This window comes from Macaca fascicularis, chromosome 3, assembly GCF_037993035.2.
Source record: "Macaca fascicularis isolate 582-1 chromosome 3, T2T-MFA8v1.1".
Classification (NCBI taxonomy): domain Eukaryota; kingdom Metazoa; phylum Chordata; class Mammalia; order Primates; family Cercopithecidae; genus Macaca; species Macaca fascicularis.
Genome location: NC_088377.1, coordinates 159,202,109 through 159,229,298, shown reverse-complemented (window position 1 = coordinate 159,229,298; position 27,190 = coordinate 159,202,109). Strand labels below are relative to the sequence as shown.

At 38.4% G+C, this 27,190-nt stretch overlaps 1 protein-coding gene across 11 annotated transcripts in view; it reads left to right on the top strand.

Moving 5' to 3' along the window:
- The window catches only part of CTTNBP2 (cortactin binding protein 2), a 162,836-nt gene that overhangs the window by 85,978 nt on the left and 49,668 nt on the right, over nucleotides 1-27,190 (top strand). For 8 of the 11 annotated variants that reach the window (XR_012432814.1, XR_012432815.1, XM_065542501.1 and 5 more), the window contains exons 5-10: nucleotides 2,834-3,037; nucleotides 4,351-4,450; nucleotides 6,726-6,876; nucleotides 9,530-9,784; nucleotides 20,355-20,472; nucleotides 26,839-27,114. Coding sequence is in view for 8 of the 11 variants with exons in the window: in XM_005550599.4 (XP_005550656.3) it covers nucleotides 2,834-3,037; nucleotides 4,351-4,450; nucleotides 6,726-6,876; nucleotides 9,530-9,784; nucleotides 20,355-20,472; nucleotides 26,839-27,114 (1,104 nt within the window). In the remaining 3 variants the exon portion in view is untranslated. Of the gene's footprint in view, nucleotides 1-848; nucleotides 889-2,833; nucleotides 3,038-4,350; nucleotides 4,451-6,725; nucleotides 6,877-9,529; nucleotides 9,785-20,354; nucleotides 20,473-26,838; nucleotides 27,115-27,190 lie in introns of all 11 variants that reach the window. The other 3 variants (XR_012432816.1, XM_005550602.4, XM_074035862.1) reach the window with 1 other exon arrangement.

Sequence of the window (27,190 nt, the reverse complement as noted above, 5' to 3'; positions counted from 1 at the left end):
GACTTTTTGCTAACATCAGTAGAGTAGCTGTACGAATACCGGTCTGTTCTGTCTTAACCATTATTTAACCTCTTAACTAAACGTTACCATTTTTATCATTGTCGGTAATTTCAGATGAACAATGTAGTCTCATGGTGAAGTCTTATTTTTCCCACATTTAGGCAGGATTTATTAAAATAAGCTTGTCTGTGTGTTAGACAACATTGGAAATGTTAGTGAAGATGTAAAATGTATTTACAATTTTAAAATACTTGGTATTTGTAAAGCATTTTTCTTCTGTAAAGATTTTTAAAATATATTGCAGACCTCTAAGAAAATAAGGCAACTGATATATCTTCTGTAGTTCTGTATAAGACGACCCTTCAGTGGTCTAAAGATGGAAAACAAATTGAAGAAAAAAATTTGTTTTTCAGATAACTTATTAAAAATAGGGTTTCCCAGGAAATTACAGCTGCAATTGAGTATTTCTGTATAAAGCAGTTGAAAAATATATTTAAACTGTCTTCTCCCCACAAAAGCCTAGATTTATGGTGAAAAAAGAAAAATGTAAACAAAACCCAAAAGAATAGCAAGCCATTTACATGTATTGGTATTCATAAAAGAATATCAATAACCAAGACCCCTTGGATGAGATCTAAAGAGAGAATGAAAGAGAGAGAGGCTGAGTATGAGCCCCATTCCCTCCTGTTCCACCGAGGACTGTAGTGCGATGCCTTCATATTGCCTGTGTTTGCTTTGCAGTCGAGGTTTTATACCTTCATGTGTATAATTTCTCTGTTTATCCATTTCTAATAAGTACTGATTTAATTTTTGTGGGCCTGTTTTTTGTTTGTTTGTTTGTTTTTAAGAAAATACAAAAGGTAAAATGTACCAGAGAGGAGCCTTCTTGTAAGTATGAAGTAAAAATACTACTTTTGTAAGAAGAGCTAATGAGTATCAGTAGGAAAATATCATAAAGTTTATATAAATATTGAATTTTATGAGCATTTTGATTTTGTATGTCACTACATATAGTCCTAATAGGATTAAAAACAATAAATTATTCATAGACCCAAATAATTGATTATAAAGATATAATATCCAGCTTTTTATAAGCAGTGTAGTTTCATTTGTATAATTGGCTTTGTTTTGCCTTTTTTAATAAATAGTTTTTAAATACTGAGAAGTTCCTTTGATATGTACTTTGAAAATATTTATTAAGATAATTTAAGGCCAATAATTTAGGATTTCATCATAAGAATTGAGTATTACATATGTGTATTAATATGACACTTATATGCCTAGAATAATTATGCTGATACCAAATGTACAGAGGGTATAAAACATCCATCTGTTGTATCTTACTAAAGGGATATTACCACGTATCGTAATCAGGTGGCCATTCTGCCTTGTATTCCACTGCTAAGAAAGGATGTACAGGTAAATATGGCAAGATCTTATCTCATCATGCCACACACTTGCAAAAGGATGTAAAGTCAAAAGCCCATATGACCATTGTTATGAGCAGAAGGTTCAATATGGTTTTAATTTTCTTTTACAGGTGGTAGTGGATAGTTATAAAACATTTTAAAAATCCAAATGGTATAGTTCCTTAATGTAAAATTTTACTGCAGCTAGTAAAAGTAATCTTTGTTTTATGTACAATGAGATGTATTGTGCATCTAGAAATTTAGGGTCTAGCCATTGTGAAGCACTATTTAGAATAAAGCCCTCCATCTGTGATCACTTTGGTCAGGACAAAATAGACCTAATTGGCCTGTGAAAGTGTGCTCTTAGGGATAAATATATGTACATATGCACAATGCTGTTACACGTATTAGAACCCTATAAGGAAAAAGAGGAAAATGTCTTATTTTGAAAATTCACTGTATTTAAGTCTAAAATACACAAATACCTATATATCACATTGAATGTACATTTTTACTTTACTGTTTTTACAGCCTTTTGATCAAGGAAGAATTCAGAAAGTTTTTCATGCTATATGCAGCCGAATTCACACACTTAACAGATTCTCTTCTAAAGCTGCTAAATACTGATGAGAAATATCTAACTATGATAACTCATTGTTTTTGTTAAAATTACATATTGAGTGTCCTGTTTTGTTGGCTGATTAAAAGTTTGTTAGGCGTTTTGTAAAGGTGGCCAGATGACACCGTCTTCACAATTGTATATAGAATATTTGTGCTGGTGAACTCTAGATCCAGTTATATATGTTATATTTTATTATCTCTTAATACTGCATAGCAGTTGGCCTCCATTATTTCCATTCCCAACTAAGGGAATTCAAGGAATATAAATAGACTCTTTGGTCCATCTTAACAGTTTACATAAAATTTGTAATTAAACATTTTAGAAACATTGTTGAAAAAGAAAAATCTGTTTCTTACAATTATTTATCTTATACCTAAAAATATCAGTTCACTTTTCCAGATTAATATTGAACTAGAGGAAAACTTTACCTTGTAAAACCTTTACATTTTAAAATTCAAATTGTTTTAAAATCCTGAAGAGGAATTTGAACTTTTAAAACAAGACAGCCATCTTAAGTTTTCCTAAAACCAATCACCACTTTAACACTTACCTGTACAAGACTCATGACTAAAAATAATTTTTCACTATGTATGTTGATTTAATTGGCAGCAGATATAAGATCTGAAATAACAGTTCAGATTCATGCTAAGTAAATATTAACAGATTGATAATGTTAGAAACCACATAATCCTCTAGGGACACATGTTCATATGTTTGTGTGTGTGTAATTCAGAAAGGAATGGGTAATATCTATCTCTTGTCCTTGCTCCTACTCTCTAACGAGGGTCACTTTAACCTACAGGCTGGTCACCCTCCCTAACCCCTTTGCTAATGAGTGGTGGTCCTGCCCCCCTGGCTGGCAGGCCCACCCTTCTTCAGCAAGCTGCTGCCCAGGGAAATGTCACTTTATTATCAATGCTGCTTAATGAAGAAGGACTGGACATTAATTACTCCTGTGAAGATGGCCATTCTGCCTTGTATTCTGCTGCTAAGAATGGACATACAGGTAAATATGGCAAGATCTTATCATACCACACACTTGCAAAAGGAGGGAAAGTCAAAAGCCCATGTATCCATTGTTATGAGCCTAAGGCTCAATGTAGTTTTATTTTTCTTTTACAGGTGGTAATTGATAGTATTAAATGAGATTTAAAGATTGTATAAACATTTAAAAAATCCAAATTGTACAGTTCCTTAATATAAAGTTTTACCACAGCTAGTAAAAAGTAATCTTTGTTTTATGCAAAGATGACTTTGCATTTATGGTCCGTTAGAAATACCTGATATATGAGAAAGTCTAATTATGAGAACTTTAGTGCTACATGCTACAGTGAGGGAAAGTTTTAGTAGTTAGGAAAGGACATGGGCCTGAAATCGTTCCACAGTTGGAAGAATTTATGGTTATTTGAATGTCTTAAAAGAACCGAGAAGTTGTGTAACTATAAATGGTATATCGATGAAGACTGGGAATTATTCTTGTTCTTTAAAATGCAAATCCTGTAGTCAAATATACCAAAACATATGGGAGTGCAGAAAAAGAGAGGATTTGACCGCAAATGCAAAGTCAGATAGCATTGCATATGGGAGCCCATGTGACTGTCGATTAATTCAGATAAATGGAGGATTCTAGCAACCTCAGAGAGCCTATTATTTTTTAAGTATTCTAGAATTCTTCATAAACACTATGGAGATTTTCATTAATATAGAAGAAGTAAATCTAGTAAGTAACATGAGGAATGTGACATCTAGGTGGCATTTATTCCTGAGTTAGGTGACTTCCAATGGGCTGCCCTTTAGCCTCATTCATGGAGTTAAGGGTAGTATGCCCACCATCCAGAAGCAGTTTAAAGATTAAACATCATAAAGTAATAATTTATTTAAATACAAAGAATGGTATTTCAGTTTGGTAAGTGAATTTGGTTCTCCATCCAGGAACATTATTTTCTGGGATAGACTGGTAGAAAAATCTGGTAAAGCATTTTCTGGCACATGACATTTTTTTTACTCAGCAACAACTCTTCCCAAAATGCACGCGCGCATGGGCACATGCACGTGCACACGCGCGCACACACACACACACACACAAACACACACACCCATCTTAGTCAGTGAGTCTGGGGTATTATAATCTTTGGGAGAAGAGGCTGCTTTTCCTATAAATTAGTCTGCAGAGTCTCAGGTCTGCCATGATGGAATTGTGAGATGAACTGTGCAGGGGAGAGGCCCTTTGGGTTTAGAATCTATCTACAGCTTGCATAGAATTTGGCACATCTTAACTCCAAATGGGGAATTTACATGGCTTTCTATTAAAATCCATAGACTGTGTGAGATTGCTGCTGAGTGCAGAAGCCCAAATCAATGCTGCTGATAAAAATGGCTTCACACCCTTGTGTGCTGCAGCTGCTCAGGGACATTTCGAGTAAGTTGCTCTTAATTCCTTTTTTCCCACTGTGAAAGCCTCTTTTTATAATTTGCACACATATTTTAGTTCCGGCTGGATGTGTAAACTAGTGCTTAAAATCACTGGCAAATAAATTCACTAAATATATTTGAGGATTTAAATGCAAACTAGGATTCTAAATTTGCTCTTAATAATAGTTAATATTTGAGGGAAGTGAAGAAGAGAACTGTGCTGTGTCCCAACTGAATGTAAATGAACTTTCTTCAGAAGATAATCTATGGCATGTCAACACATATGTCATGAGATAAAAGACTGTTGAGAAGCTTGTTCACTATTTTACACCATTCCAACCCCCCAAAAGATTTTTTACTTATGATGTCACTAAAAGTAGAACATGGAATTAAATTGGTTGTAATAATCTGAACTTCCTAGTGGTAATGTATTCTAATTATTCATCTTGTTTTACCATTTAAAACAAAATTGAAGCATGAATTTCACATACTGAAAGAAGTTTGAGCATTAAGCCAAAGATACCTATTAATTAAAATATACCTAACTTTAGCAATGATTTATTTAGTAGCTTACTAAGTCAGTCAGATATAGGCATGACTTTTTAACATTAAAAGTCATATTTTAATTTTTAAAAAATAGAAAATAGCTAAGTTGCTTTTTCTGCCTGTGCTGAAATGTCGGGTTGTGGGAAACACAAGTTGCTTTTAACTTTTTCATCTAACTGTCCCGATAGAAATGTTCTTTAACAAATTACAGAATTATTGAAATGGGGTTTTTAAGGTTGAATCCATGTTATTAATCATAAATATAAAATTTTTAAAATACAAAATGAATTATTTATGTATAGCATGATTTACTTTTCTGCATATCGAACACATATTTCATTACCCTGAGTTTGTCATTGAGAACCCTAGACACTGATTTTGCTGTACTCTTTTGGCATATCCTGACTCCTTCAAAAGGAATTTCTCCTTCTGAGCTGTGCTTTTTACCTTTACTTTCACCAGGCAGCCTGTAGGGTCACTTTCTTGGAGAGTATAGCAGTCACAGGAATGGAAGCATGGATAACTCTGCAAAAAGGAAGGACCCTGGAGAAATCTGGGGATTGATTGATTGATTATTATTATTTTTTTTTTTAGACAGAGTCTTGCTCTGTCACCAGGCTGGAGTGCAGTGGTGTGATCTCAGCTCATCACCTCACTGCAACCTCCGCCTCCTGGGTTTAAGTGATTCCCCTGCCTTGGCCTCCGGAGTAACTGGGACTACTGGTACACGCCACCACACCCAGATAATTTTTTGTATTTTAGTAGAGATGGGTTTTCACCATGTTGGCCAGGATGGTCTGGATCTCCTCACCTCGTGATCTGCCCCCCTTGGCTTCCCAAAGTGCTGAGATTACAGGTGTGAGCCACTGCACCAGGCCGGATTGGTTAATTTAAATGTGTCTGATACACACATACATCAACATGTCACTTAATTTAAAATACTGCAAGGGAAAACTAGGAAAAACATTCATTGGAGTGAAAATAAAAGATGAAGTGGATTGCTTCTTTCTTTGATTATGATTTAGCCCTCTTTTTAAGTTTATTCTCAACTAATTTTACAACTTAAGCTCCGCATGTTTAGCTAGTAACTAAGTGTCACAAAGTCTTGACTTTACCTCATTTCTTTCCTCCTTGATTCTCAGGGCAGCGGAGTTTCTGCTTAGCTATCTTTTTCCTCATCAGCTGGCCTGCCTTCAGGAGACAGGACAACCTCTGCTGTCTTTTCTCCCCAAGGCAACCCTTTTCTCAGCCTTTCTGCTGCCTTTTATAGAGAAGGCACATGGTGCCCTGCTGTCTATGCTATTTATAATTATTTTCTCAAGTGAAAATCTCAGAATGACTCAGCAGCCTTTTTTCAATGTTCAAACTATTTTGAACCAAAATAATATATATTTATCAAGTACAGTTAAACCGTTCATCCCAGGAAGTTCAATTCTAAGGACTCTGCTTTCACAAGTTGGTTATAGGGAAGTATCATAAAGGAGGTATTAGCACTTTTCAAATTTTCATGGGAGAAATGAAATTTTGTCATTAGAATATATTTTCTAGCCTTATAAAAATAGTATTCATGTAATAAGATCCATAATAATTGATATATATATATATATATAAATAGAAACAGTTGATGTATATAAAGATGCAGCATTGCCTTCTTTTCTGTATTTAATATCTTGGTTAGGTGGTGCTTCAAAGGTCAAACCCAGGTTTTATGTAATTAATCCTAATCTTGTGTGTAGGTGTGTAGAATTATTAATTGCATATGATGCTAACATTAATCATGCTGCTGATGGAGGACAGACACCTCTATACCTGGCCTGTAAAAATGAAAATAAAGAATGTATTAAACTCTTGTTGGAAGCCGGAACCAACCGAAGTGTAAAAACCACAGTGAGTACCACTCTGGTTATTTTTTTCCCCCCTGTATACATAATTTGCCATATATTTGTAAACTCTACAACTAGAAAAACAAAATAAAGGTTAAAATAGAGGTTGCTTTATTTTGTTTTGCTCGTAGGATTTGGAAAGTGTCTGACCCTTGTTTGAATCTCTTTCCTGTTAATTAAATGTCTTGTTCATTAGCCTAACCAGTCCTTTAACCTCTGAGCCTCAGATTCATCTGTCAAACAGGAAAACAAATACCTATGCTTTGATTATTTTTAGAACTAGGGCAGACAAGGGAGGTATAATTTTTTATTCATTCAACAAATAATAGTCTCAGATCCTGTGTTTTCTTAAGTAAAGGAGAACCAATGGTCAATAATGGCCACAGAGATGTGGCCGGGTGTGGTGGCTCACGCCTGTAATCCCAGCACTTTGGGAGGCCAAGGTGGGCAGATCACCTGAGGTCAGGAGTTTGAGACCAGCCTGATCAACATGGAGAAACCCCATCTCTTCTGAAAATAGAAAATCAGCTGAGCATGGTGGTGCATGCCTGTAATGCCAGTTACTTGGGAGGCTGAGGCAGGAGAATCGCTTGAACCTGGAAGGCAGAGGTTGTGGTGAGCCGAGATGGCACCATTGCACTCCAGCCTGGGAAACAAGAGTAAAACTCCGCCTAAAAAAAAAAAAAAAAAATCATATATATAAGCAGAGATGTAATAAGCTAGATATAAACATTTTTAATGACTGTTATTGCTAGAGTTTTTTTTTTAAAAAAACTTCCTATTTTTTGAAAATCTGAGAAAACAGTTTAGTTTTATATTTTTCATGTTATTTATATATATTGAGAAATCTGTGGTGTTACACATATTCAGTATAAAATTCTATAGTGAAAAATAACTTTGTATCACTGGGCTGAATGAAAAAAAAAAAAAGCAGTACAGCATAAAAATTAGTCACATCCTAAGTTAGAGAACACAGAAATCCATTCTCTCCAGCTAGTTGCTGGTGAGCTGAACAAAATCTTTGAAAGTATGGATGCTCAAAAGTTCAGAGATAAACAGTGTAATTGGGAACAATTATGTCTGTGCCTTATAATAAGTATCAAAAAAGGATGGAAGATAGAAATTTATTTTTCCAGAAATGGTTGCATGGCCTTTCTAATATAAATCGGGAAAGGTCAAAAGCACTTATAGTCTTCAGTAGTAGACTACTTGTGTAGTATACTGTTATACTACCCAAGTAAAGGTGTCCACAACCCAGTGAAGAACACACCTGAATGGAGCTGATTGAAGCTCCCTACTTGTCTTAGCCAAGTGAACTTTATTTATCTGTTTGGAGCACCCTTGTCTTGTCTTAGCCAAGTGGATTTTATTGGTATGAGATACCAAACCAGAGAAAAAGCTGCATTGCAAAGGGACGGCTTTAGCAAATGATCAGATGACTTAACCCAAATTTAGATTGTTCTTATTAATTGTCTATTTATCTGTCTTCTACCCTATTATTTTTTAAAAGTGTACTGTAGCTTACTGAAATATATTTAGTATAGCAGTGTGAAATACTACATGAAAACGGTATGTCAAGGGGAAATTAAAGGTAGAAAAACATAGCCAAAATACAAATCACCAAAATAAGCCAGGTTCTTTTATGAAAATTTTTTTTAAAAAATAAAGAAAATGAGTGTCCGAATAGAATGCAGACCCATCTCTATATAAAGATGAAGAGACTATAGATAGAACCTAGATTTTTCCCAGAATAATACTTGTCAAGCTTTAGTGTATTAGAATCTCCTGGAGGTATTGTTAAGTTAGATTGGTAGACCCCATCCCCAGAGTTTCTGATTCAATAGATCTGAGATGAGGCTTAAGAATTCACAGTTCTATCAAGTTCCCAGGTGATACTGATGCTGCTGGTCTGGGGACCACACCTGAGAATCACTGCCCTAAAAAGGACTTCTATTAATACCCCTAACTCCATCTACCAGCTAAGTGGGTAATAGAGGCTCCAAAGTAATATATTCTAGAAAACAGACCCAGTAATTTTAGTTGAAACATTTTCTAAGCTTATAATGATCAGTATCCCTCTGCAGTCACAAAACACTCAATAGGGGCCTGTAAACCTGCACTGAAATTATTTGGCTTTGTTTTTTCTTTATGTCTACCTTTTCCCTGTTATTTAGGATCTTTCCTTCTGGAATGGTTGGCATAAAATTTTAAGATCGCAGAGTTAGGTCAGTGCCTTATAAGTAAAACTGGCTTATAACTGCATTCTTTCAGTACTCTACTAATAACATTCTTGCATATAAATTTTTTAATTCCTTTAAAGTTCATTCTCTTTCATAGTATTAAATTGAGATTTTGATTTACCATACATAATACTCAGTTATGCCCTGGGCAGTACCTGCTCACCCCAAATGTTTAACTGGTAGGTAGAAGTGATTACAAAATAGCAAACATGAGTCATAGCAGTTGGAAATATTGTTAACTGACAGAAGTCAGAGAACTTTACCCAGCTCATCAGTGTTGATGTTCAGGATTGGAATGCCTGCTTTTCCCAGCTCAGTGGTCCATGCCCAAGAACATTTTGAAGTGAACTTTCAATAACATTATCCTTGACATTAATGTTGTTATCAACCCTTTCCCCCTGGTCATTTTATTTTCAGGATGGCTGGACACCAGTTCATGCAGCTGTGGACACTGGTAATGTGGACAGCCTCAAGCTTCTTATGTACCATAGAATACCAGCTTGTGGAAATTCTTTCAATGAGGAGGAGTCCGAGTCAGGTGTCTTTGACTTGGATGGAGGAGAAGAGAGTCCTGAAGGCATATTCAAGCCTGTTGTTCCTGCAGACCTCATTAACCACGCCAACAGAGAAGGCTGGACTGCTGCCCACATCGCTGCTTCCAAAGGTTTTAAGGTGTGTCTGTTAGCAGCTGGCCTCATCATGCAGCTGTAATTTGATGAGCGGCAAAGTTGTCTGCTATAGATGAAGTGTACTTAAATTGAATAATTGGAGACTGAGTGATACAATTGCAGATGTTACCAATACAAATTGACATTATTCCTATGCAATAGTTATGGTCAAGGGCATAAGAGACTTTTAATAAAAATAATTTATTTGTAGTTTGTTAATGAGAAATATGAGGGTAATTTCAAACATTTTATCTACAATAGGAGCAAATCATTGGTGTTGATTTAGTTCATTGGGTTGCTTACTTCAGTACCAACACCACGCTGCTAGTGAGAGGCAGGGTGAGGATTCACATTCGTGCTGCAGAGCTCGTTCTCTTGCCCTGTACCCTCAGCTGCCAAACTTACCCCTGTCTGTGCTGTCTTACCAATATCTAAGAGGGAGCTCTAGATGCTCAGATAGAATACGGAATGTTTCTGAATATTAAAGAAATAGTGTAATATAGTAATCCATTCACTCATGTTGTTCTGATGTCAATCACTTTAGCATTAATTTGTGTTAGCAATAATAAGATATTAGGAAGTTCCTGAGTGCAAGCTACTGTGTGTGCTAACATTTGTAAGGATCATTTCTGCCATTAGGTAGCTCCTAGTTCAGTGGCAAGTGTGCAGGGTACAAGACAAATGTAGGACAAGAAAAGCACAAAAATGAACACAAGGAGAACAGAAATGCACTTGGAACAGTATAAAAATGCAGCAATTACAGGAAAAAGAAGGAGAACATACGTATTTCAAAGGGCAGAACTTCAGGAGTGTTAGGCTCAGGCATGGCTCATTCTGGAGGAGCTGGAAATTATTTTGAGCTTTGCAAGGAGGATTAAATTCACCATCCCCACTGAGAAAGGAGAGTGGTTCAGGTGAAAGGAGCAGTAAAAACAAACACATGGAAGTAGGGAGGTGGATAACAGGTCCCTGTTAATTGGGATAATGGAGAGTAGTGAGAAATAAGACCTGACTGGGAGTCTCACAGCAGGGCCTGGGGCCTTCAGTGACATAGCAAGGAGTTTGGTCTTAATTTACTATTCAAAGTGAAACCATTGAAAGGTTTTGTACAAAGGAACAAAATAATCAACTGAATAGTTTAAATAGATTCATTTAGCAAGAACATCAAGAAGATTTGAGATTACAAAGAAATTGGTGTCAGGAAGAGACACTACATGAAAGATGATGAGAGCAGTGGAAATAATGAGAAATACTAGGAATTCCCCAGGAATGAGCATGGATTAGATGAGGGAAATGGGGGAGCTGAATAAAAAGATAGTAGTAACATTCCCAAAAAGAACAAGGAAAAGGATCATTTTGGTCAAGAAGACAGAATGCAGTTTTAGACATGCTGAATGTGTTACGATTTGTTCATCCAGATGGAGATAGCTAAAGATGTGTATTTAGAGCTCCTGGTTGGGTAACTTCCTGTTGTGATCTTGGCAGAAGCTGTTCATCTTGGACTTTGGTGTTTTACAAAATGAGAAAAGGGCATGATACAGTTGAGTCTGGAGGTATGGTTTGTTAGCAGTAGTTTTGTTGTTTTGTTTCCCCAACTTCACCCTTTGACCAAAAAGATACAAAAATTCTGGGAACTTGATTTGTATGTATGATTTGAATGGAATGCAATAATATTTGACATAAAAGTTTTTGGGAGACAAAGATGGGAAATGTGAATAGTTTAAACCTGAATATGTACAGTTAATCTAGGACTATGAATCTCTTTTGCTGTTGTAGAGGTGCATGGAAAGGGTAGTTTGCAACCTGCCTCCACTCCTTTAAAAGAAAAACTCTGAATGTAATATGAGATGTTAATGATAGGAGTGTGTTAGGCCTGCACTCAGTCTAGAGGCAAAAAAAAAAAAAAAAAAAGAAAGAAAAACAAAACCTGAACACCCTTGATCTAGGATGTTCAGCTACTGCACCTCTCAGGCTAGGCAGAAAGGAACTCGCTCCCCAGGGTGAGTTACCTTTCAGTGTAGAGCAGTTGTGATGCCGCTCAACTCCTTAATTATGACTTCTTCATTAGTTCTGGTGTTTTTATGATCAAAGAGGGCATTGTCATTGATTTCCACACCTCTGGCATATTGTCCAAGGGAAATGTGACCTCTTTCTCCCATAGACTATGACTCTCGTGTATTCTTTTACTTTAAGAAGCACAAGATGAATTTTGGACAAGGAAAGAGAGATTTTTTTAAAAGTGGGCATGACTGACAATATTCACATGCTGCTAGGCTATTAATATATTTTTTAAGCCCTGGAGTGGACATTAAATCTTCTAGTCTAACCTTTCCATTTTATGATTAAGACATTTAAACCCCAGAGGGTTTAGTAGATAAAAGTTGGGAATGAAGCCCAGATTGCCTGAATCCATTAGTCTTTTCATTGTACCATACTTCCTTCTACCCTAGTCAAAGATATTGGAAAATGTATTAGTGTCATTTGTCTAATATTTATTTTCTGGCTGAGATAGTTCTACAGAAAGTAATCTACTTATAACTAAGATATTAAGGCCAGATTTCTGAAAAAATACAGCTCTGAGTTCGTCATTGCACTGGTAGAAAGATTCTACATTGACGACAAGTAGAGCTTAAAAATAGTTTTTTTCTTTACTCTAGCATACATTTGTCTAATCTACACAGAGTAGTAGAATCATTGCTACCCAAGAAGATGACTTCAGTTTCCACATGGTTTTCAGTAGAGAATTGTGGAATTTCAGAGCTTGAAGGGACATAACAGCTCAGTGGTCCCCAGCCTTTTTGGCAGCAGGGACTAGTTTCGTGGAAGACAGTTTTTCCATGGTTGGGGGTGGGGTGGGGTGGTAATGGTTTCAGGATGAAACTGTCCCACCTCATAAGGAGCACACAACCTAGATCCCTTGCAGATGTAGTTCACAATAGGGTTCACACTCCTATGAGAGTCTAATGCCACCGTTGATCTGACAGGAGGCGGAGCTCAGGCAGGAATGCTTGCCCACCCTCCACTCACCTCCTGCTGTGCAGCCTGGTTCCTAACAGGCCATGGACTGATACTGGTCTGTGACGGGGGTTTGTGGACCCCTGACATAGTTCATCTGGTCAATTTCCCTTGTGTTGTAGATAAAGAAACTAAGTCTTTATCTCTAACAAATGGGAAATGGGTAACTAATTCCTCAAGCTCCATTCATTGAAGATCAAATTCCCACATCTGTCCTTTTTCCATGTTAGCCCCTGGTCTTTTTCCCAATGGTTAAAAAATTTGTGCAGACCACCATTAAATGTCGTCGGAAAACCTCTCTCTACAGCTGGCCTGACTACTCCAGAGAGGCTGCTGAACTAAGGATAAGCCTTTGTTTCCATCGTTTCATCTGAATAGATAGATGAATTTCTTTTTTTTTTGTTTTTTTGAGACGGAGTCTTGCTCTGTCGCCCAGGCTGGAGTGCAGTGGCCAGATCTCCGCTCACTGCAAGCTCCACCTCCCAGGTTCACACTATTCTCCTCCCTCAGCCTCCCGAGTAGCAGGGACTACAGGCGCCCGCCACCTCGCCCGGCTAGTTTTTTGTATTTTTAGTAGAGACGGGGTTTCACCGTGTTAGGCAGGATGGTCTCAATCTCCTGACCTCGTGATCCGCCCGTCTCAGCCTCCCAAAGTGCTGGAATTACAGGCTTGAGCCACCGCGCCCGGCCGATGGATGAATTTCTTAATGAAACTTCCTATTCTGTCATGAAACCATTGACATGTTAGTTTCCTGCAACAGAAACAAATTTAAGAGATTGTCTGGATTTGAGCAGCTCTGTTGTTGAAGTTCATATACCAAGAGATTTTTTTCACTGGAGGGACTGCGTGAATTTTTCACTACAGGAGGTGGTTATACTTCTCGCTTACCAAAGCCAGTGGCTTCCTGTCACTTCTGCTTTTGCTCAGTCTCCCTGGGTGTTTTAACAAGTTGACGATTTAATACAAACTCCTCCCTCCCTGGGCTTCCAGACCACTGTCCTTTTCTCACTTCCCCTCCAACTTTGCTGACCAGGCTTTCTATTTGTTTTTCTGCTTTTTGTTTTTTGGGGGGTGTGTGTGTGTGTGTGTGTGTGTTTTAACTCTAAGCAACTCCCAAGTTTTATTCTCAGCTGCCTACTCCTGTTTTCTAAGAGCTTATCCAGTCTTTCAGGAATCAGCTGTGACTCCTGCAGTAACTAGTCCCAAACCCGTATCTCCATATCTGCCTTTTTAGTTGTCCTCCAGACATTCATCTCCAGCATCCTAGAGGTCATGTCTGGTTAGGCCCACTGCCCTCTGGTCAGGTAGTAGCCCTCTTGTTACCCACTTTAGATCATTTTTATGTGTTAGGATTGCGATCTGCCTGATGCATTGTTAAGCTTTTAGCCACATGAGGATCAGACGTTTGTACTCACACTGTAGCAGCCACCTCGGTCCTCCAAGAGGTCTCCATGAGGTATGTGCAAAGGTCCACATGATGCCCCAATATTTGGATTCCTTCTTCCTAGGAATTGGATACAAGAACAAGATAATAGGAGTCGCTCAAGTTATTCATTGTTGCATGGAGTTGGGTAGCTACTTTAGAAAAGAGAAAATTAGATGAGGTGCCTGCAAAGGCACGAAGTCATTGGAACTAGATTTTAATCATGATAAATAGAAATCTGTTCTTTGAACACTGTTGTAATGCTTTTGATTATGATTATTTCCTTTTTTCTTTTAATTTTTAGAAAAAAATATTCTGGAAAATGCCTTTCTATACTCATTCCCTATAATATTCAGTGAAGAGTACTGAATCCTTTCTTACTTTGGACAGCAATGAATGACAGAACCCTAAAGGGAATGTAAACTTGGCTGCCCAGGGTCATGCTCCACCTCTCCTCCAAGACATGAGTTGTCCAGTGTTTCCCACCAACACCTTTCATGGATCTGGGTTTTGATCCTTTTTCTCATCACTCTGAACTTTCTCACTTGAATGATCTTGTTGATCCGCAGAATATAATCTATACAGATTCTAAAATCTCATCTCTAGCCCTACTTAAGCATTTTCTGAGTCTGTCTAGGCAGGTCCTTTCCTTGATAATCAGGGGAACAAACTTTCCAGTTTGCTCAGTACAACCCTGTTTATGCCTGTCATCCCAGTGTAATTAACAGTGCCTCCTTTCACTCTCTAATGTGTTCCAGTTTAAACAACTGTAGGGTAATCCTGCAGTTTGGGGACCACATTCACTTTTGCTTCCACCAGATAGCTCTTCTAGCACATTCTTGGGCCCAAATGTTTATGCTTCTTAGCCAATCTGCTGCAATTCTTGCTTCTTCTCTCTTACTCCAATAGCATCACCTGGCATTTGTTTACTTGTTCCATCTTCCTAACTGAAAGAACTCAAATGATCAACACAACTCTAAATTTACTCTTTTATGAATAAATTTTGAATACCTTGTCTCCTCCATAGTCTTGTCAGCACTGTCCTTAGGGAGCCCTCATCATCTGCTGTCTGGTCACATTCACGATACTGCCGTGGTCTCATCATGTTCGGTCTCTCTGCTTCCCTTACATTGCCATGTGAGGGGCCTTTCTAACAGGTGAACATGGTGCTGTAATTACCTGCTTCATGTCTTCCTAAGCCTCTATCACTTCCAGGGCAGGGATGCCTATCATAACAGTCAAGTCCCTTCCTGATCTGGCCTTGGTCTGTTCCCCTAGGCACACTTCTGTCTCCTTCCCTTGTGCGTGCTAGGCTTTGACCACGCATACTGGTCAATGTGCAAACATCCTGTGCTCGCTCCCCTCCCTGTCTTTGTATCTGCTGCTCCCATTACCTCAAATGGCCTCTTTTCCTGTCTTGACCCCTCTCTGCCTGGAAAACATTTCAGCTTGTCTTGGCTTCTTGGAGTTAGGTGTTCCCAGGATACCTCTCCACACTTTGCTTAGAGAGCATGTACTTCATTGTAATTGTTTGCATGCCTCGCTGCCTCTCCATCTCCTCTGAACAGTTACTTTTTAATCCTTCTATATACTGTGTCCAGCAGAGTCTGTGACCCAAAAGTGCTAAATGTTTGCTGAGTCAGTAAGAGAATGGACTGCTTTCTTTTTCTTAACTGGTCTCCTTGCTGTCACTCTCTTCCTTTCCAATGTAATCTTTCATTACAACAATTGGTTTGCAGAACAGAGCTGAACATGGCGCTTTCCTTCCCAAACACATCCTCATGCCTACAGAAAAGCATGCAAAGTGCATAGCACTCAACCCTTTACAGCTGACAGCAGCCACCTTCATCTTTGGCCATGCACACCTAACTACCTTCTTGCTCATGTCATTATTTCCCACATTAACAGCTTCCATCTCCCCAGCCCTGTAAAGCAGCAGGTACACCCCAAGGTTGTTCTCAGCACTTGAGCTGGGCTTTCGATGTATATTTGCAAACTTTTTTCACTTTCTTTCTCTCTGCTCACTCTCAAACTCCTGGCTCCCTGCTCTGACTTTGATTTTTATCTCTAGCTCTCTGGACTCGGGGTTGCTACTGAATTTCCTGGACGCTGGTACCTTGCTTCTCAGCTCTGCTGAAAGGAGCCTGGCAGTTCCCTCACCCCTCAACCTCTCCTCTGTCCCTGGTCCATAATCATGGATCCCTCTGTTTCAGCTGGACCCATGGGCACCCAGCATAAAGACAGCATTCTCCAGTCTCGATTGCAGGGAACTATGGCCAAATATTTGAGTTCCAGCAAGTGGAATGTGAGTGCACGTGAAAGCTGAGGCCTAAGCTACTTCTTTAAAAAGTCTCTGTTATAGCAGATGTCTCTATATCCTAATAGGAATTTAGCTTAAACTCATCCATCTAGAGCCCTGTCTCCGTATCACTTGGGTAGGACATCCTGCCCAGTTTAGGGCCCCTGGGACTCTATTTCCAGAAGCAGAGACTGGAATCACAGCATTTGTCCTCTTCACACAATCCCATTCAACAAGGAGAGAGTATAGATACTTCTCTCCCTCTTTACCTCTTCCTGCTCCTCCATAAAGTAAAACTGTACTCATTGCTTCACCAGCCCCTTTTCTGAGTGTATCAGGTCACTTTGCATTCCTCCCTGAGACATGGAATTCCTCTACCTTATTCACCATCAGGACCCTCAGCCCATGTAATAGTCCCTGGCCCAAAGGGGCTTTGTGCCCTGCTTATAAAGTTGTTGTGAGGGCTAAACGAACATTGAATACTTGCAAAGTGTGGTATGTGCCTGGAACTTAGTATGTGCTCAAATAGTTGTTGTAGCTGTTGTTGTTAAGTGTCAGTGGGGCCAAAGTTTTCACTTTCTTTGAGTTCCCTATGCAGCCAGCACATGCTGCAGAATTTACACTTGTAGTAGTGTTTGGCTATGCGCTACCCTCATGGGGACTGACATTCATGCTTCCTTAAAGAGAAAGTCACTGCTTATGGTCTGGCCCCCTGACCTACCTGAATGTAAGAAAAATTAGAAATCACCTACTTTGAAGGTCAGAAATAAAAGACTATAAAAGAACAGGGTCAGGCAGTTCAGGAATATTGCAAACTTGTGTTACACCTTTTATCATTTCTGTTTGTAATTTGAAGTAACAGTACTTAAATTGTCTTGAGATTAGTGACATTTGTTGATGTGCTATGATACCTCACCAGTTAACTGGATATTTGGACTGTTTTCTAGCTGGTGATGGTGATGTTGATTATAGTAATAATAATAGCTACTAATAACTACTGGGAGTTTAGTACAGGCCATGAATATGAGAACTTTGTGTGCCTCTTTCATTTAAGTCACGTTAACCTTATGAGATATAGATACTTGAAATACAGATAGGGAAATGAAAGCAAGAAAATGTTAAATGATTCTGCAACAGTGGTAGATACAGTCATTTTGGTTGGCAGGATTCATCCAGGTCAGCTGTGGCTCTTACCTACATTTACTGCAAGTTCCAACTTGCAAAATAAATGCGTGATTTTTATCACTTATCATCTTGAGAATTCACTAAGTTTAGTTCTCAGATTGCTTTCTAGTTAAGTTTCTAATTAGAGTTCATTTCTCAATCAACATTATCTTATTTTTACTCATTTTGTCCAAATTAGTAACAACAAATTGATATGAATTGACATTTATTTATCTGACTTTGTTTTCTGTTAATTTCTTAGCGATTTCTTAAATCTGAACTGTAGACCTATGAAAGTCAGACTTCCAGACTTTTCTTTAAGATTTACTTTTTTAATGGCCACATAATAATTGTACAGACTGCCGGACTTAAATGGCAAGTTTTAGAGAGATTCCTCCAACCTGAACAGGGTCAGGCAGGGAGAAACAAATGTCCTAGTTGCTTCCCTTTGCAAGCAGGCAGATTTTCTTTACTCAGGAAACCCAAGGCCTAGTTTCCCATCTTTCCAACATCCAAGAAGGTTCTCTCTGTCAGCTTTACCCTCAGAGCAGCACTGGCTTCCTGTTAAAGTTTCACTAAATTGGTGGTTTCTGCTTACTCTTTGTTTTTTTTTTTTCTGGCCCTTGGGGACTCACTGTACTTTCTAGCGAACTCATTATGGCGTTTAAAAGTATGTTTCAGAGGCAACATGAAGCAACCGGAAGTCATGTATACTCCTTGTGGAAGTGCACATTGGTGTAGGCACTTTTGAAAGCTCTTTGCAGTATGGACTAACGTAGAACATGTGCATGCCCTGTGCACAGCAGTCCAGCCCTACCATATACCAAATACCCAACACGTGTCCACCACAGGACATGTACTAGAATGTTTATAGCAGAACACCAATGTTCATCAACAAGAGAATGGATGAGTAAATTGTGGTATACCACAATGGAATATAATGGAATCCCACATAGTTATCATTTTTTAATGAAGACAAATTCTGACTACTCCCAACACATGGATGAATCTTAGAGACATTATATTGAATGAAAGAATGCACCTACATACAGTATGATTCCATTTATATAGAGTTCACAAATAGGCCAAACCAATCTCTAAAATTAGAAATCAGATAGTAGTTGCCTCTGCGGGGGAGAGAGGAGTTAATTGTTGAGATGGAGTACAAAAGGGGCTTCCAAAGTGCTCCTTCCACAAATATGTTTGCTTTGTGATAATGCTTCAAGTTGTCCACTTCTGTGTACTTTTCTATGTGAATATTATATTTCTTTTTTTTTTTTTTTTTTTGTGAGACAGAGTCTTGCTTTGTCACCCAGGCTGGAATGCAGTGGCATGATCTTGGCTCACTGCAACCTCCGCCTCCCGTGTTCAAGCAATTCTCCTGCCTCAGCCTCCGGAGTAGCTGGGATTACAGGCGCCCACCACCATGTCCGGCTAATTTTTGTATTTTTAGTAGGATGGGGTTTCACCATGTTGGCCAGGCCAGGCTGGTCTCAAACTCCTGACCTCAAGTGATCCACCTGCCCCGGCCTCCCAAAGTGCTGGGATTACACACATGAGCCACCACACCCAGCCGGATATTGTATTTCTTATAAAAATATTTTATATTAGAAGACAAAAAAGTATATTTTAAAAGTGGATGAAAGGGTATGCTACAGAAAGATAAGAAAAAGCTATTCAAGATGACTTGATTTAATATGTTGTTAGAACTGCAAGACAGCCCCATGCCTCCGAGTGGGTGTGTGTGCGTGTGTGTGTGTGTGTTTAGGGGAGTGATGGGCAGGTCATTGCTTGTTTTGGTTATTAGTTCCTTTTCATGCTTTCTGGTCTATTCATTTTTCTCCTTAGCCTTGTGAGAAATTAGCAAACAAATCATCAAGTGGTAAACATTGATATAGGAGAGTTCCTTGGTAAATATCCTGATGTAATACCTTGCCATGTGATTATTTATTAGAAAATGTATGTATATATATTGTCTACTTTGCATTTGAAAAAATATGGAGGACTAAGACTTTTCAGTTCATAATTCTACTTTTTGAATGGAGATTTCCTTAAGCAACACAGAAGAAGAAAAAGCTGAAAAGGAAAGGGAGCATCACTTCAATATCTATAGGGAATGTTTTTCTAAAATCTCAATCAGCATGATGTGCATATTTTTCACATAAAATATGGCAGGGTAACATCTCAAATACAAATATGCTTATGAGGACTCTTAGAGTTTTTAAAATTAGAACCCTGCACTTATATTACCAGGAAAGCAGTTTATAGTCTAGAAGACAGCAAAGTACATCCTGTTATAGCAAAAGTCTTCTTTAAATTGCCAAATTACCATAGAAGGAGAATGTCTGCTGAAATTAATTTTGTTTTTAATTTCAATCTGCAGATTGAGTGATTACCAAGCTATTTTTTTTCTTGAAACCTAAGAAGCTGTTCTGTGGAACAGTGTTATGATCCTATCATTTGCATTTAAATAAGCACTCTTTGCTTTGCATTTCTAGACATTGTTTAGTTTAATCTAAGATTAATCTGTATATTGGGGTTGATGGAATTGGAATAAGATTTATAGCTGTGAATTCTTGATTTGATTGTATAGGCAACTGGCTTTTCCTTTGGGTTTTGCACTCAAGTTAATTCATTTGGACTTGGAGGTAATCGAGCTCTTGTCTTTACAGAACTGCCTAGAAATCTTGTGTAGACACGGAGGGCTTGAGCCAGAAAGGAGAGACAAGTGCAATCGGACTGTGCATGATGTTGCCACTGATGACTGCAAGCATTTGCTGGAGAATCTGAGTGAGTGATGTTCAGAGCTTATTGTTTATCTTTCCCCTCTGCTGCTGGGGCCTCTGGTACAATGGGAAAAACTATTTACAGTTTTTGCATCTCCTTTTTAACCTTTTTGGAGCCCCAACTATGGCAAAAATACTGACTGTAAGTCTGATAATTATTGTTCCATGTAGAATGACTTTTTGCAGAACTAATTGCTACTCAAGTGATGCGGGCTTCTCCTTGTATTTTACTGACCTAGGAGAGCAATCTAAATATTTATTGCATTTTTCTTCTGATTTAGATTGTCTTTCTAGACATTAGACTGGCAGGATATGAGAAATCCCAGCTGTGTACTCTGCATCAGTTGATTGTATGAGGCAGGCAAGTTGGTTGTCTCCCAGCACCTGGTTGCCTACTTTTCTGTGAAGATAATTGTTGATCTTTTGGGTCCCTTTCAGCTCCAAGAGTATATGCTCCTCAGCATATTTTATAAAGGCTCACTTGTGGGTTTGTGAGTGTGGAGTATAGACCTTACGAAACATTATGACCTCTTATATTAAGATTATCACTCTATCCATCCAGTCAGCCAGCTGTATCAGTAATTCAGTTTTAGGATAAGCAGATTTTTAAAAACTTAAATAATGTTTTTATCTTCAACTTAATACATACCTTCATATACTTTTATTTTGTGAAGAAAATTTCACAATGGCTAGGAAGTATATATGCAAACTGTGTAAGTAAACTTTAATATAAAAAGATAAAAGAGAATCATAGAAATTCTCTTTAAACCTGAGTGGTTTTTTTTTTTTTTTTTCGTTGACAGAAGGCTTTATTTATCATTAAAGTCTAGCTTTCAGGACCTTAAACTTTTGAATCACTGCTCAGTGTCTGAAAGAGTATCTTATATAGGATTTCTCTAAAATAGTTCTCTTATTATAAGCTGATGCTACCCTAACAACAAACATGGAAAACTTTCTGTTGGGCTAAAATTTTATTATGGAATGTAAATGCTATCATTTAATTATATTCCACATTTTGATATTAAACATTTAAAAATTGAATAAGTAGATATAGCTGTGATATCTTAGATGTGAAAAATATGAAGCATATTGGCATGGCTGGGATAGAAGTGTGATTAGAGGTGGGAAATTGGAAGGATGAGACAGCGCAATTGATGTTTTGGGCAGTTTAATGCTCATTTCAGTAGTTTTGACCTTATATGACAAAGATAAGTCAATGAGATTCTTGATAGTGCATAATATGATACAAACGGTGTTTTGGAATTTCGTAGGCAGCTCTTTGTGGGACACATCAACCTATAGAGAGTCTGGAAACAGATCAAGCATCAAAGAGTTTTAATGATGAGTCCTCAGTTGGACCAGGGTGGAAGAGAGGGAAATGGTATATAATGAGGAGAGAGATGAGAAATCCTAAAACTGAGGATTAAGGAGGACTTTATGAAATAGAAGACTGGTATGGGAGACCTGAGTATAATTTCTATCTCGGACATGTTGGCAGGCTTTGCAGGTGTACATCCTGTGGAAGACTGGACATTAGGTAGTCTGATTTAAGGGAAAGGGCGTCTGAATCCCAGCTCCCAGAGGTCTGTGTAATGTCAGGCAAGGTGCTTAGCCTTCTCTCACCTCAGTCTGCTCGCCTGTTAGTAGGGTTAACAATTATTCGTATACCTGAGTGCAAAAGAGTGGATCGTTTCTTAAAGTCTTTCTAAGATTCCAATCCTGACAATCAGAGAAGTAAAAAAGACAGGATATGCATTTAGATTATGATTACTTCCATAAGGCTGATGATAAAAGCTGTGAATGTAAATGAACTATAGAAAGTAAGTGGGGCCGGGTGCGATGGCTCACATCTGTAATCCCAGCCCTTTGGGAGGCTGAGGTAGGCGGATCACCTGAGGTTGGGAGTTCCAGACCAGCCTGACCAACATAAAGAAACCCCATCTTTACTAAAAAATACAAAATTATCTGGGCGTGGTGGCGTATGCCTGTAATCCCAGCTACTCAGGAGGCTGAGGCAGGAGAATTGCTTGAACCTGGGATGCAGAGGTTACAGTGAGCCAAGATGATGCCACACTGTACTCCAGCCTGGGTGACAGAGCGAGACTCCATCTCAAAAAAAAAAAAAAAAAAAAGAAAGAAAGAAAGTGAAGAACAGAATGTGTCAAAGAAGAACAAAGATGCACAATTATTTTCATTTGTTCAACAAACTACTCCTCGCCTAAGCACATAGCTAGAAGCACTCTTGCATGTGTGTACCAGGAGACATATGAAAATGTGTGTTGCAGCATTGTGTGTAATACTAGAAAACCGAAAGCATTCTAAAGTGAAATATATTAGGGAATGGTTAAATAGAATAAACTCTAGAAAATTCATATCTTAAAGGTACCAAGTAGCACTTAAAAATAAATTTTATCTGTATAAATCACCTTAAATACATTAAAAAAAATGTTGAGTGAAGTCAGTTATAAAGGACACATAATATAAAACCATCTGTGTAAAAAGTTTAAAAATACAACTCCAAGCCTATATTTGTCATAAGTACCACTAAATGAGGCAACGTGTAAAAATATGCATAAGGGAGGTAAGAGCTTCCCCATGGAAGATTTAAGTGAAAATTGAAGGGCTGAGCCAAGAAAGAGTGGAAAATAGAGACATTCCAGGTGAACTAGCAGCATATCTGGAGGCACTGAAGGGGACATGCTTTGGAGTCTTTAGAGATATTTAGCTATATCTGCAGTGCTGGGGAGAGGAGGGAGATGAGTGTGGAAAGTCTAGAGTCAGGTCATAAAAGGCCTTGTATTCCTTTTGATTCAATCCTCCCTGTAAGTTTTGAGGCAATCCCATGGACCTGAATGAACAATTGAATGATTGCAAGTGAGGACATAAGAGGTAGGTAATGGGGAAATAATTATCTTGACACACAGGGTACCATAGATGGGGAGCATGACTGGTACCTAGTAAGAGGGAAGGAGGCCTGAACAAGCAAGGGAGGAACAGGGCTGGAGGAACAGTGTCATGGTTCAAGTGATAGGTGTGCTGTGAGACAGGAATGATGTATAGGGTGAGGGGAGAAGTGAACTGAAGGCCAAGCCCAGAGAAACCCCTATCTTCAGGTCAGAGAAGATTTTTTTAAATGACTCTAAAAGAAGATTGGGAAATAGGAAGGAAAAGAGCCAAAAAACAATGGTGTATGGTCAGGCATCGTGGCTCACACCTGTAATCCCAGCATTTAGGGAGGTGAGGCAGGAGGATTGCTTGAGACCAGGAGTTCAAGACCAGTCTGGGCAACATGGCAAAACCCCATCTCTTCAAAAAATACAAAAAAAAAAAAAAAATTAGCTAGGAATGGTGGCATGCGCCTGTAGTCCCATCTGTTCTCTACTCCATGGGGACTGAGGCAGGAGGATTACCTGAGCCAGGGAAGTCAAGGCTGCAGTGAGAGAAGATGGCACCACTGCCCTCTAGCCTGGGTGACAGAGAAAGACCCCGTCTCAAAAAAAAAAAAAAAAAAAAGAAAAGAAAACAATGGCGTAATTGGATTCAAGTTAGGAGACCTTTCTAACAGGAAGAAGTAATTTAATAGTATCACATTCCCTAGACTGTAAGGAATAAAAAGAGTCCGTTGCATTTGGCAAATAGGAAGTTACTGCTAACAGAGACAAGTTTCATGCAGTTATGTAGACAGAAGCTGATTATTTTAAGCAGAGAATAATATGGAAAGGCAGTGGAGAAATCTCCGGTAGAATAGTTTTCTTCATCCATTGAATAAACCCCTTTTTATTAATTCATTGAACACATGCTTTTATTGAGCTGCTCTTTGTGCCAGTCACTATCTTAGCCACTTGATGTAAGTCAGAATTTTTAAGAAGATTGTTCTCATCCTGAAGCTTATAGTCTAACATTAAGAGATAAAATGAACAATAAACATAAGAAAAATTTATTTTTTGGCTTTGTGAGGTGGTGAGATATGCTATGGAAAAGACTAAGGGGGGATGGAGATTGTAAGGGTGGGTTTTAGCTTTTAAAATGGTGGCCAAGTTTGCCTCACTGATGAGACATTGAAGCCAAGGCTTGAAGGAAGTGAACAGGGCAGCTATGTGGATATCTAAGGTAGGAGCTTTAGCACCAGTTGGACAGAGGCCTGAGGTAGCAGCATTCCTGTTGTGTCTGAGGAACTGCAAGGAGGGCAGGGTGACTGGGTTAAAAGGAAAGAGAAGCAGGAAGACAGGTCAGAGCCCTAGCCATTTCAGTGTTTGAGTGCAGGAGAGCAGTTACAGGGTGAAGTGGGGCCTGATCTTGTTGGAACGTGTAGGCCATTGTAAGAACTTAAGGTAGCCATTGCAGTGTTTGACTGTAGGAGAGATGGGATCTGATGCACATTTTAACAGTAGCACTGGCTGCTTTGTTGAGAATCAACTATAGGAAGTCACAGACAAATCAGGAACACCTGTTAGTACATGAATGTAGTATTCCAGGTGAGAGACAATTGTGGTAGCTCAATGTAGGACTGTAGCAGATGAGGTGGTGAGAAGGACTTGGGTTCTGGATACAGTTGAAGGTAGAGTCAACAGAACTTCCTCATGGATTGAATGTGAAGTTTAAGAGAGGGAAGAGATTCATAGATAATTCAGGGTGTTCAGTCTGAGCAACTGGCGTGATGGAGTTGCCAGTACTTGTTAGGGGAAAGGCTGTGGGTGAAACAGATTTTGCTCATGAAGTTGGGGAGTTCAGATTTGGTTGCAGGAATTTGAGATGTTTTTTAGGGTATCTGTGTGGAGATGTCGAATCAGCAGGAATTCCCGAGACGAGTGAGAGCTGATGAATAAATGTGAAGGTCAGCAGTCTATCAGTAATATTTAAACTCATGGAACTGGATGAGATCACTAAGGGAATGAACATGCACAAAGTAAATAGAGAAAGGAGCCCCGAAACACACTATCGTTAAGAAGTCTGGAAAAGGTGAAGGGAACAATAAAGGAACAACATTAAAGAGCGACCAAGGAGGTACTACCTCCTTCCAGGAGAACTACCATCTATGGGTATGGAGATCCAGGAGGATTATACCAAGGAGAAAAGAGAGATCACTTGTGTCAGGTACTGTGGATAAGTAAGATGACTGAGAGTCAGCAAATGGAAAATAAAGTAATCCAGCAGGTGGTTAGTTAATGGAAAAATCCAGTTTAAGAAGAGAATCATATAAACACGTGTTGTTTTAAAACATTTTAATTGTAAAGCATACAAAGTAATTTTTTTAACCAACGTTTAGATAGAAGTCTTTAGTGTGGGTTCTGCTAATTAAAATTTCACATACTCTTGTTTAAAAAAACATACCTTTAATTCATCGTCTATGATTTCTAGTGTTTGACTGCTTAAACACATTTATGAAGCAAACTAAAGGTGATATCTGTCCAGAGATTATTAAACCCTTTCTCATTTCATATAGTTGTCCCATTTATACCTCATTAGATAACATTTTTTAGCAGTTCCTAAACTGTCTCTAAAGAATTCAACTTAGTTTTCACAGGAACGGTAACTCATATTTCATCAATTTATGGAATATTTAATTCACTAACTGTAGTCATCAGTTCACTGAATATAGAACATTTGGAAACAAACACACGTAACTCAGTATACAATTCAGCCATGAGAACAGAAGTACATGGGGGTGCTACCCACTGCGCTGGAGCCTCAGTCAGAGAAATTGAAAAGAGCTTTTCAGAAGTTCATTCGTACTACCCTGTTAACCATTTATCAAATACTTACTGGTATTTACCATATAAGAATATATAAAATCTATTACAAAAGTAAGTTCATTTATTCTTCATACCAACTCAATGTACATTCCCTCCATTTTATGGAAGAAATTGGGGTACAGAGAGATCAAGGCAATTTACAAGAATACCCAACTATAGGAGGCTGACGCTGACCCTGGGGCTCAACCCAAGGTTCTCAGTTACTATCCTAAGCATCCCAACCTGTCCAACTATAGCCTGCCTCATCCATGACATTATCTAAGAAGGAAAGGAGAATATAGAGAACTCAGGGTCAAGGGAGGGTTATAGTTATTTCAGATATTTTTTTAAAAACTTGACAATCTTGCTGATGGGAAAGAGTTAATGAAATAGAAAAAGCCAAAGATGCAAGGAAAGAGACAGTTCATGCAGCATGCTTCCAAAGAAACTGAAGAGATTGGAAGACAAAAGTTTACTCTGGTGTAAGAATGTTCAATATAATGTTATTTAATGGAGTAAAATAGCTATCCTTTGGTTTGTATTTTTATATGTTTGTATCTGCTTATTTTATATAATAGTTTTGCATTTTTTTTCTGTCCGGATTTTTTTAACTCCTAATTCTTTTACTCTTCTACCAGATGCTCTTAAAATACCCTTAAGGATTTCAGTGGGTGAGATTGAACCAAGCAACTATGGTTCTGATGACTTGGAATGCGAAAACACAATATGTGCTTTAAATATCCGCAAACAGACATCATGGGATGATTTTTCAAAAGCAGTGAGTCAAGCTCTGACAAATCATTTCCAAGCAATCTCTTCTGATGGATGGTGGAGTCTGGAAGACGTGACTTGCAATAACACCACCAATTCCAACATCGGCCTCAGTGCAACAAGCATACGATCCATCACGCTAGGTATCAGCAGTCTTATGACGAAGAGAAAGTGAAATTTCTGGGTTTATTTATGTTTATGGGTTTCATAACCTGATTC